Source organism: Microchirus variegatus, assembly GCF_963457635.1.
Source record: "Microchirus variegatus genome assembly, chromosome: 2".
NCBI classification, from domain to species: Eukaryota; Metazoa; Chordata; class Actinopteri; order Pleuronectiformes; family Soleidae; genus Microchirus; species Microchirus variegatus.
Genome location: NC_139803.1, coordinates 4,803,317 through 4,816,390, shown reverse-complemented (window position 1 = coordinate 4,816,390; position 13,074 = coordinate 4,803,317). Strand labels below are relative to the sequence as shown.

The window sequence follows — 13,074 nt, the reverse complement described above, 5'->3', positions numbered from 1 at the left end:
CTTCGTACTGTAAATGACCTCAATATTAGCGTTAATCAGTTCTCCACCGCAAAACGTACAGAACACCCAGGATAGCGCCACGCTCTCTTTATCATCCTTTTCATGGCTGTGCTAATTAAAATAAAATAAAATATAAAAAGATCATCAGAGAGAGCTGGTTTTTACAGCCTGTTGTGACATTTTGTTGGAAAAACAAAACAGATTCTTACTAATGAACGCACATTCTGTAGATTCTTTAAAACTAAAAATACTGCAACAAATACGCGCTTCCAGATTTTTGTCAAAATACACCCGAGAAAATACTTTGAGCGAACAGATGAAGGAGCATTTTAGCAGCGTGGAAAATGAGGAGTGGAGCAGTTTGTGTCGCTGCCAGCAGGTCATCAAAGCCAATTCTCTGTTTAGAGGAAAAACTGATTACCATGGAGACAGGTTGGATATGTTTATCTGAATCTCACAATATGTGGTAGAAACCGCAAGCATATATTTATATATGTATATATATATATATATATATATATATATATATATATGTACACACACAGAGCGAGAGAGAGACTGCATGTAGAAGACTGCCACCCTTTCATGCAGCCAGAACATCCATTTTCCTGTAATGTAAAGTGCTTTACCTACATAACCCTGCATGAATTTTTGTCTTCTTCGCCTCTAAATTGCAGAAGTGTAGCTTTGCTATGATTTAGCAGGAGATAAAACCTTCTAGGGACAAATATCTCTAAGGCAAGACATTTACTGTGTAGGTATTGACACATTATGAACTCTGACTTCAGACCTGCACGACCACAGACAACAGATTTGAGCCAAAAAATCTTCATCTGATTAAGACCAATGATCTGAGCTGAAGACCAACTGTCTCTCAGGTTGATAAAAATCCTAATTTCCTCTCTGGACTTTGGTGTGAGAGAGGACTTTATTAAATGAAGGTGAACCTTTATTTTGTCTTTCTGTCGCTGCTGCTGCAGACGTAATATGTCAATACCTAACATCACATAACTATCACTTTAACAGCTGTTCTTACGTAGATATGATGCAATGCATATCAGTTATTTTATATATATTTATACACAAAGCAATAGTTACATTTTCAAGAAAGGACCAAAGATTTCTTGATGAGAAACTCCTCTCCATGTTTTATTGGTCTTATTTTGTGTTAATGACTGACACCTTTTTACCTCCTCTGAAAACACCATGAAACCAAAGTGAAGAGACGCTATGAGCATATTAAATGAATTACCTTGGCGAAAAACTGCAGAGGTCAAAGGTGATGTTCCAGTAGTTCAGTCAGTGGTCAGGACAAGGGTTTGACGGACAAAAATTGAATGAGTAGTGAGCATAACATGACAGGAAGCAAAAAGCAAAGAGGCAAGTATATGAGAAAAGAGGAGAGGAAAGATTAGTGCAGCACATTTAACTGAAATGATTTCAGGGGGAGGGGAATGTTGTGATCGGGTGGCTGGCAAGAAAAAGCAAACCAAGAGACCCCATACCTTGGCGGTTTAACATCAGGTGCGCCAGACCTTGAGGGAAAGAACAGAAAAAGGATACGAAAACAGGAAGTTCATAAAGAGGTTTGGGAGAACAAAAGCATTGTCACAATGTTGGACTGCAGTTTGTGACAGACATCCTGGGGAAGGTTCGGATGTCAAAGTTCAAACTCAAAGATAAAGGGGAAATCAAACTGAAAACAGACAAACATCTCAAGGGAGAAGGGGGAAGGCAAGGAGAGAAAAAAACATCTGGATTGGTGCAACCCTTTCAGGATGTTGCTCACACAGATGCTTTTTTCTAAATGGAACACATACTGTATGTTTTCTTGATGCAGACAATGTTTGAGATGTATTTAGATTATTCTTGAACGCTGCTTTATGTTTAAGACGCTCTCTCTGACAGGGATCTACAGGCTTTGTATGTAAAGGCTCAGCCAATCTCAAGCAGCCTATTGAAGTGTGTGTGTTTATATGGAACGTTCTGACAGTAGAATGTTAGGACTGCGTCACTGTCACAGAGTGATGTAACAACAGGTCAGTCAGCACATAAACCACATCCCACCTCCAAGGTGAAGAGATGAGTCCACTGCAGAGGTAGCAACAGTAATACATTAATAACACAGTAAAACTGAATGTAACATGGTTATCATTATACAGATCTGTGTAAACATGAGTTATGGAAGTATAACCTATTAAATTCACATGATCACTTCAGTGTATGAAAGTATATAAACTGGTCTGACTGTGCACAGAAGGAGGCAGAGCCTGAGGCGTGACCAGATGTGACCAGCCATGACCAACCATGACTGCCCAGCCACGACCAGCCATAACCAACCATGACCAACCATGACCTATCATGACCAACCATGACCAACTGAACAGTCATGACCAGCCGTGACCAGCCATGACCAACCATGACTGACCAGCCACGACCAGCCATAACCAACCATGACCAACCATGACATATCATGACCAACCATGACCAACTGATCAGTCATGACCAGCCATGACCAGCCATGACCAACCAGCCATGACTAACCATGACCAGCCATGACAGACCAGCCATGACCAACCATAACCAACCATGACCTACCAGCCATGACCAACCATTACCAGCCATGACCAGCCATGACCAACCATGACTGACAGCCATGACCAACCATGACCAACCACGACCAACCATGATCAACCATGACCAGCTGAACAGTCATGACCAGCCATGACCGACCATAACCATCCATGACCTACCAGCCATGACCGACCAGCCATGACTAACCATGACCAGCCATGACAGACTAGCCATGACCAGCCATTACCAACCATAACCGACCAGCCATGACTAACCAGCCATGACTAACCATGACCAGCCATGACAGACCAGCCATGACTGACCAGCCATGACTAACCATAACCAACCATGACCTACGAGCCATGACCAACCATTACCAGCCATGACCAGCCATGACTAACCATGACAGACCAGCCATGACTAACCATGACCAGCCATGACAGACCAGCCGTGACTAACCATGACCAGCCATGACCAACCATGACCAGCCATGACTGACAGCCATGACCAACCATGACCGACCAGCCATGACTAACCATGACCAACCATGACTAACAATGACCAGCCATGACTGACCAACCATGACCAACTATGACTGGCCGTGACCAGTCATGACTAACCAGCTGACCAACCTTAACCAACCATGACCAGTCATGACTAACCAGCTGACCAGCCATGACCAACTTTAACCAACCATGACCAGTCATGACCAGTCATGACCAACCATCACCAGCTGACCAGCCATGACCTCTCACTCCTGTGTGAGGCAGAGACACAGAAACATTCCCTTAAATAAATCTGCTGAAAAAGAATTCCTGGCCTCACACCTGATGCCAAACAGGAGAGGAAGAGGAGGAGGAAGAAGAGGAGGAGGATGAAGAAGAGGAGGAGGATGACACAACACAACACCTCTGCTGAGAACAAGCACCACACAGAGTCAGCCAATGCTGCTCTCATCAGGGCATCAGCGCTGAGAGATTCTCACAGAGTGAGTCCCAGTGCAGTCATTAGCTAAAGCCTTATGGAGAGGAAAGTCGCGATTGCACAAATCTCCTTCACGCTTCTCCTGAAGTGAAAGGTGGTTCAGGCTGCGACTCTCGATGTGGAATGGACACGATTACTCCTGGGACGGTCTTTGCCTGCCAGCATGTGGGTTAATGTGATAGTGTGCCACTGCAAAGTCAGTGACTGAGCTTCTACTCAGACCAGATTCACCTGTAATCGCGTCGACACGCCAAACACAGAGCTCCTGTGTGCGCCCCCACATCTGAAAAACCAACTTATATGCACGAGGTTACCTCGTCTTCTCCACGCTGCCTCTCAGGTGATCTCATTCTCAGCAGATGTATTAATGTCGAGGTTATAAGCACATTATACATTAAGGACGTCAGCAAGGGCAGGTTTTGGGTTCCCGGCTTCACGGACTGCATATAAAAATGGATCTGTCATCTTCAGCTTTGAAAAGTGAAGTCAGGGAAGGAGGATGATGTAAAAAACACTCTGTTATAAAGGAAGTTGATGGGAAAATTATCCTAATTCTGACCTGACTGAGCTAATCTCCGCTGACAGATTAAAAGACTCGGTACGACGTGGACAGGAAGTTTGTCCATCGCAGGACCAACACCCTCGCTCAATCTGCAGTGTCCATTTAAGCTCGTCTGCATGTTTTTGGACTGTGGGAGGAAGTCCGAGAACTCTGAGAGAACAGGAATAACAAGCAAACGCGACACAGAAACAGGATTCAAACCAGTGACCTTCTTCTAGCCAGTGCCACCACGTGGACCAAACCTCAGAAATGAAACAGATGATTTGAAACCTCACACACTGATGTCCGTCCTCTTTCCTCATCCTTACACAACACCTGACTGACTGAGACATCAGGAAACAGTGGTGGGTGGAGGTGTGGGTCAGCCATTATACAACTAAAGAGCAGAACCAGTGACAAAGAACCAGAAGCCACTGATTTGTCGAGTAGAGAATGGTTCAGTCTAATCTTTCACTCTGCTGCTTTTCCTCTGCAGCTTTGACCTGAAGAATCTGAAGCTATAACGACCTCACACTCACAAACACAAGGCGAGAACAAAAACCTGACCTGTGTCCGTGACTGAGGGGAAAAACATCACAAAGTGCTGCTGCCAAAAATCTCATCTTGAGCATGTGGTTGAAAATAAGTGATGATGTGTTGTGGGATGACTGCCCTTGTACTGGACCAGCCACTGATTGAAAGTGTTCCTTCTTTTACTTGGTTGAGCCTTACATCCAAAGTCAGCTGTGTGGAAACAAAGATGCTGCAGGAAACCGTCAGAGAGACCTGATCCAACAGAAATGTATGTATTAGTTTAGCTTTTAAGATACAAATGTTAAAAATATTATTAAAATGTCACGTTTAGGAACATATTTGGAACATGATTTAGTTTTCGGATGTGATTGTCGACACCAATCCTGTCTTTGTAATGTGTTTCATCAACATATGCTGACCTGCAGGAAATACACAACTAAGGTTTTTCTGATCAACTGCACCTGAGTCCACCTGAGTCCACCTGAGTCCGCCTGAGTCCACCTGAGTCCGTCACGCTTTACCCAGCAAACTCAAAAAGGAGCGTGATTTAAGATTACACATTTCAGAATATTAATGAGTTCTACAGAACAACAAAGTGCCTGTGTGTTGTATTCTTAAGCACCAAACTCTTTGGTTTTCATTGATTTTAACCTCTTGCCAACTTTAGTTTTAACTAGGGCTGTCAAAAGATTAAAATGTTTAATCAGATTAATCACAGGGTAGCTGTGGATTAATCACGATTAATTACCATTCGTAAATATGCCAGAAAAAAATCGAATTTTCTCTTTATATTGTTGTAGGAACGGAGAGATAAAGTATGTGAAAATATAAATGTAAAGAACAATAAAATGCTGTAAATAACAAAAAAACCTAGTAAAAAATAGTGCTGTCAGTTAAACGCGTTAATTAACCCATTTTAACCATGTCAAACACCGGATGTAGATAGACCGGAAACAAAACAACAGACCCCCCCCCCCCACACACACACACAAAACCTACACATTGCACTGTAAATAACTCACATTATACACAAAATATAAAGTATAGAAGTTAAATAGTTTTCTTACTAAACCCACAGCAGGAGAAGCGCTGCTGCTACGAGTTAGCATTAGCGTTAGCTAGCATTCTGACGCTAACGCTAGCTGCTGTCTGTGTCCCCGTTAGTTAGACAGTAAATGTTAATGTTATGATTATATCATTATCTGCGCCAGCAGCGCCACTTACAATTGTGTGTCTTTCTTTCTTTTTTCTTCCTCTTCATTTTCCTTCAGCTTCTTTTACAACGTGAGGTGACGTGGGGCCCCTTACGGGGGTTTGCTACCGTCGTTGTTGTTTAAGGGGGACGGGGATGCTGCATGGATGTATACATCCATGAGGGCCCCTCTATCTGCTGTGGGCCCCATGCAGTTGCCTGTTCATAAACTGCACGTAGCGCGATGAAAGTGCGTTAATGCGTTAAAAAAATTACGCGTTAATTTTGACAGCCCTAGTTTTAACCTTTTGAAATCAGTGAAGCTGCTTTTAAAAAAGGACGAGGCTGTTTCCTAAATAATAAGAGGCATGAATGAATGAATGACCATGTGACTTCTGCAAAAGCACAATAATTGTGTTTATACCAGCTGAACTTTAGCAAAAGCTCTGTTTTTACGATTATTAGGTGAATTAAACACAGATAAATGTTGAGGGAGCTCTCAGTCATCGTTATGGCTTTAATTAGCAGAGATATAGTGAGAAAACTACGGAAGCGTATTGCATTCACTTGAAAAAAAAAAAAAATGTTTTTCTCAGTAATTAATTTTCGGCTTGATTTTTGATAAAAAAAAATTCTGTTTTTCATGCAATTTTTTTTTCTGTTTTGCAGAGTAATTTTTTTTCTGTTTTGCAGAGTAATTTTTTTTTCTGTTTTTCAGATTAATTTTTTTATAACAACATGGACGGCTTGTTTAGTTTAATCAAGTTTTACTTTGATCTGGGTTTTAGACACTGGGAGATAGTCCTGTCTTTAAGTCAGATCGATGGTTTTATCATTAGTTTGTCGACTTAACGCAGGCACCTGAGGACTTTGCGGTTGTTCAGAAGGAAAAGCCCATTCAGATCTGCTAGACATAGCGATCTTTCTCCAGGATCAGTTGGACAGATATGGCATGCTCCATGGATACAAGATGATGCATTTGAAATGCATTCAGGCTGGCTACGTGGTGACTCAAGAGACAATCAGGAGACTGCTGAAAATATTGGATGCAAACGGTGTGCAGCAAAAACAAAAAAATTGTATGAAAAACAGAAAAAAAAAGACTCTGAAAAACAGAAAAAAAAAATTACTCTGAAAAACAGAAAAAAAAATTTGCACGGAAAACTAAAAAAAAATTACTCTGAAAAACAGAAAAAAAATGACTTAAAAAACAGAAAAAAAATTATTCAAAAAATCAAACCGAAAATTAATTATTCAGAAAAACAGAATTTTTATTTTATTTTTTTCAAGCGAATGCAATATGCTTCCGTAGAAAACACCAGGAAACGTCATTATTATTGTTATTATGGACCCTGCTGTCATGAAGGATTAGACCAAGGTCAGATTTCTCTGCTTTCTCAGTCAGATCTGTGTTATTGTCGTGTTCTTACACATGAAACAATGACCACGTCTATGACTCTGTCTTATCGGCCCTGTGAGCTGGCTGAGCTTATCTCGTCTTCACAGACCTGTTTTTTAAGTCTCCTCTGGTCAAACAGCAGAGGATGCTGCACTCTGGTGGCACTGGGGCGTGCCCTATAGCGGGGCCTCTGTCTGAGCTTCATCCACTGGACCAAACACCAAACACCACTCACCGTCCCACAGACTCACTTCACTGCTGCGCTGTGTCAAAGCCACAGCGGAGAAAACAAATATAGCACGTGGGTTAACGTCTTAACCAACTGTGAAGGGAGTGGGCGATTTCTCTAATGCATACATTTGTCTATTTACGTCGACGCAGGAACAAAGACTTTGCTGCTGAACAGCACATGAAAGACGTGGAGAAAAGGCATCTGGCGAGTGTGATTCTGCTGCACTGGGATCTGTCTCCACGTCGAGCTTTAATCCAATAAAACGTGGTGTGATATGCTCATATATTATAACGACGATGATGTGAGTCTTTGCTCACATTAAAGAAAGATTAAAGCTCGGTTTTTTGGGGGGAAAATGTGCAAAAATGACATCTATTACCATTTCACAGTCACCTCGTCCTACTTTGTTTTACGGCTTAGAGAATACAGCATGTGTGTGTGTGAGCCGTCGGCACATGTTCTCCTCACCGGGGCTGAACCATTGTTAGGAAGGAGGGGATAATAATAATATATGAAGAACCCAATTAGAATCAAACAACTCTGATTCTGCTCAACTCAATTTTGATTTATGGATTTATTTATTTATTTATTTATAATAACGTGTCTTTTATATCATCTTACCACATTTAAGCAGCTTCGAAGGTTGGTTTCTTCCATTAAAACTCGTTTATTTCTGATAAATTATGATATTGTTCCTTTCGTGTTCAGCCTGACTCCACACACATTCACTGGTATTCTCCAGGACAATGAAGTGTGAGGAGCAGGATGTGACTGAGCAGCTGTGTGTAGCTGTGTGTAGCTGTGTGTTACACTGATTTACAGTGTGCAGTGCAGCGCCTGTTGGCCGCTCTTCCACAGTAACCATCGTCCTTACAGCGGAGATGGATGCTTCACCCCGGTGCCAACTCAACAAACGTCCCTCCTCGCTTTCAGTCTTCGCCTCGCGTTCAGCGCGTGAACCATCGTTAGAAACCGATGGCGCGTCGCGGTGAAAACGTTCCCCGTCGTACGTAGATCGTACGTTATAATGCAGACGTTATTGCATGAACGTCAGACGTTTGCATCGTTGTGTGCACACACTGACTGCGGAGAATAATGAGTAAATCTTCATAATAAGCAGAAGAATTACATGAGAAAATATGCACTGAAGAGAAAATCTGGATGTTATCAATATTTAAAGGACATGTCCCTGTACAGTCACTGTGAATCAGCCTGCACTGCAGACCTCTCCAGTCACCTTGAGCAAACTGATTATACACACAATGAGCATTCAGCACATTAAGCGCTCGCCTAGTGACCTTGTGACCACAGGAAGAATATCTCTCTTTAGCTTAATTTGTTGGATGTCAGAACTGCAGTCCACACTGACAATAGCAACCTGATAATAACCGAGCACAATCTCTCACACTGAGCCTCACAGAAAACAAATGATGCTTCTCGTTATCCTCATTGTATAATGCACGGTCTTACCTTCTACCTCTCTGTGGACAGCAGCTGCAGAAACAGGAAGAAAAACAGCGTTCAGCGTCACACAGTCATCACATCATCTACCAGAGGCTGAGGCTGATGTTCTGTTACAGCATCAACAGACTGTTCACCTTCTGTCATAATGACTTTACCATGGAAGACGATTTAAACACTGAGAAGCTGTTATTCGCTGTTTGAAAACCAAATGGTGCGCATGAAAGTACACGGCTATAAAAATAGTATACATTTGTATTTTTGCTTTTTTTTTTTTAGGTTTTAGACCAACATCTCCTCTTTCCATCCATATCAAATATTAATGTATGTTTTTTATTTTTAACCCTTACATTTCCAGGTTTATTCATGATGCCCCTTGATTTTATGATCTAAAAAACACAAAAAATTAATTATTTTCAATATACTTCATGGAAACTGGATTTTTTTTGTTTGGATTATTGCAGCCTGGTATATGTGAAAGATTAGCAGAAACATTTTTTTTTTTGCATTATTATTTTTTTTGTTATGTCAGATTGTCTCATAAAATCACGTTAAAACACCCAGAGCACCAAATGGTGCTCATAAAGTACACAGCTATAAAAAAATTATAAATTTGTATTTTTGATTTTTTTTTTTTAGGTTTTAGACCAACATCTGTTCTTTCCATACATATCAAATATTAATATATTTTTTTATATTTTTAACCCTTATATTGCCAGGTTTAGTCATGATGCACCTCATTTTATGATCTAAAAAACACAAAAAATGAAATATTTTCAAAATAATTCATGCAAACTGGATTTTTTTTGCAGCCTGATATATGTGAAAGATTAGCAGAAATTATTTTTTTTGCATTATTATTTTCTTTGTAATGTCAGATTGTCCCAACAATGTGAAACAGTGTTATATATACTGTAACAGTGTGATATAGTGTTATATACACAGTGTGATATAGTGTTATACTGAAACTGTGATATAGTGTTATAGTGTAACAGTATATCACACTGTTCCATAAAAACAGGACACAAAACAAAGAACAAATGGTAAAATTATGGCGTTTTCCTCACCTTCGTGGCAGTACCTTCCCTTGAAGCTGGTGCTGATGCAGTCACACAGGACCTCTCCCTGGCTGACGGAGCACAGGCCGTTGTTGTTGCAGGGAGAGTGTGTTTCACAGATGAACTCCACGTCACTGTGAACGGCCTGACCGTCCAGCAGCAGAGGCAGAGCCTCCCCCAGCTTCAGGTTGGCGATGAGGCCGCGGAACGGCGGCTCGTATTTGACGGTGCTGGACGTCAGGGCGGAGAGACGCACGTCGGGCGGGATCCCGCCGACGTAGAGGTCACTGACGACGACCATCTCTTTTCTCTTCGACTTCACCTCGGCCACCTTCTCCTCGTTGTCCACCGTCAGCTTGGTCTCTCGGAAATTGCGAGAGAGGAGGATCCTGTGCCAGCGCTGGTCGTCGACGCGCGTCTCTGTGTGCAGCGAGGCTGGCTCGGCGCAGTGAATGGTGAAGCGCATCTGGACCCGGCCTCCAGAGACGAGAAGCTCCAGGAAGTCGCAGTTCCCTCCGTCGTCCAGGTAGAGCACCAGGGCTTTGCTGGTGTTGGTTTTCAGGATGAAGCTGAGCTCGCCTGTCGTCTTAGCGTCCCACTGACCATAACGTGTCCACTGACCGGGAACCCCCTCATACTCCAAAGCTATTCCCGTTAGCACCAACTGGGCTAACAGCAGTAACCAGGAAGCCTTGTTCTTACAGCTGCCCATGATGGTTAGCTATCTATCTAACGTCTCTGATTCAAACGTACAAGTTCAGCTGTGAGGAGCAAACACAAACTCTAGTGTCTGCACTTATCTTTAATATCCCACATGCACTTAAAGAGATTCTTTAGCCTTCTTTCTGTCATCTCTGCATGTTTGACATGTGACGGCCTGTGCAAAAGAACTCGGGTACATCGCAAAACACTTTGCATCTACTTTGGATCAGCGTCAACAACACAAAGAGTCATCCACAATACTGTGCGCTTCCTCGTCTCCGCCCATCCAGCGTCTTGGCCTCCCTCCATCCAGTGCTCAGTGTCTGTGTCAGTCCTCCATGGGTTTGTTAGGCATGCAGCCGAGGTGCAGCTGCCATTCTCCTCAGCCTGTCACCATCCTGAGACAGAGAAGAACAACAGTCAATGAACAGACAGGCATTATATGAGTATCATCATTGTAATATTATAGTAGCATGGAGTTGGGGGTTTGATAATTCAGCTGTTCGGTGTTCAGCTTCTATCATTGTCAAAGGGTTTTTTGCCCACAACGCGAACCAATCGTAAAGGTATAAAGATAAAGGTAAAGATCAGGCTTCTCGACACGAGCGAGGCGCTGCACGTGTCTGCATTCAGGCAGAGAGGAAAACACCAGAAAAGACCAGCGCTGGTTTCCAGGGCACAGTTGGGAAAAGTGTGTTTCATAAGCACCCCCACAGATGTTTTGCTGCAATGCATGGCCTCACTAACTTCAGTGATGTTGAGCCCCTTAAGCCCTCTGCACTCTCTGGGCTCAAGCTAAGACGTTACAGCCAAACAGCAGAGGCTGAGGCTGAGGCTGAGGGCCAACAAATGAGAGCTTCTATCTTAGAAAGCCATGAACACAACAAACAAACCAACTAAATCAATACTTTGTGATAACAAAAGAGCATTTGCATCCTCGACCTAAGGACACAGTTGGCTGAAAACTGGGAACCTTTCTTAAAGAGAAGAGCAGGTTTTATCACGTGTGGAGACAATGACACTGAGCCTGAAACACAGATGTCAGTGAACACATCGTTATCAGTGTGGACAAGAAAAAACCCTGATTTTAGCCAATTAAAACAAGGCTGAGGCGATTTGTGTGTGTTTGAAATGCTTTGTTCTGGCATCAGTTTACCCAGAATACAACACCACACACACACACACACACACACACACACACACACACACACACACACACACACACACTGCAGGTTTTCTCTGGAAAGAGAAAACAAATGGTTTACAAACTTCAGTTTCCGCACCACAAATGTGAAATAAAGGGGCGAGCACAGATTTTTATCAGCCAAGTCAGATGTTAAGCTCTGAAATGCTGTTTCTCCCTGGGGCAAGACATTTTTCAGCTGGTGTCTCAGGCACACACACACACACACACACACACACACACACACACACACACACACACACACACACACACACACACACACACACACACACACACACACACACACACACACACACACACACACACACACTGATATGCTGTCCGATCGTCTGGAGCAATTAATCCTGGGGAAAGTGCAAATATTCAAAGACACACAGTTTGTGTTTAAAGGATGTAAAAATGTATTTATCTTTTCATTATTATCAGCCGTTTTCCCCACAGAGAACAAACCGGCTTTAATGCATTTATCCTGGTGTTTGTGCTGCCTCTGTGCCACAGAAGTCACTGCAGTCCAAAAGCCCATTAAAAGCACATAAAAGGCTAATACCGTTGTGTGATCCAATTAAGTGATCAAAAGCAAAATCAGCGGCAACAATCTATTACAACCACTTTACATAACAACACTGTAGATTTCAAGGATAGAGCTACTGTATATGCTGCATACCAAGCACCTTTGATTTTTTTTAACATTCACTAAATGAACCAAAGTCAGTCGCTCTCCTCGCAATGAAAAGCATTCAAAGTCAATCTATTACACGACAACAAATATTAACACTAACGAACGTGTCAAAGGAAACGAGCTGATTCAGCCTAAAGCAGAGGATAATCTTCATGTTCGCTCTCATTCACAGACTTTTTTTAAGAGTGAGACACATTATGTGTAGGTGAGTCTCCTGCTGATGATGGGCTGCTGCTGCTGCTGCTGCAGTTAAAGGTAGACATCGCGAGAAAGAGAGTGCATTACATCAAATTCACACTTCTCATCACAGCCTCCCTAACGTATCAGAACGCTCCAGGCTGTGAGAAAACCCTTCTCGCCGTATCCTGGAAGGTCATAAAATCTGACACTCTGCTCACAGGATGATTTGCAATTTGCTGGGGCCGGGCTCCGTTTGGGAAACGCTTCTAACAGCTTCTTGCAGTATATATATATACACACAGTATATATACACTGTATAAACATATATATACAC

The 13,074-nt window shown here is 42.4% G+C and overlaps 1 protein-coding gene across 1 annotated transcript in view; it reads right to left on the bottom strand.

Annotated features, from left to right (window-relative positions):
* The window catches only part of LOC310944614 (neurexin-2-like), a gene marked incomplete at both ends in the record, with an annotated part of 71,130 nt that extends 60,443 nt beyond the window's left edge, over positions 1-10,687 (bottom strand). The window contains 4 exons of the mRNA XM_083910417.1: positions 1,253-1,264; positions 1,506-1,535; positions 8,927-8,950; positions 9,985-10,687. Of these exons, the coding sequence (XP_083766543.1) occupies positions 1,253-1,264; positions 1,506-1,535; positions 8,927-8,950; positions 9,985-10,687 (769 nt within the window). The remainder of the gene's footprint in view (positions 1-1,252; positions 1,265-1,505; positions 1,536-8,926; positions 8,951-9,984) is intronic.
* Positions 10,688-13,074: the final 2,387 nt, after the last annotated feature.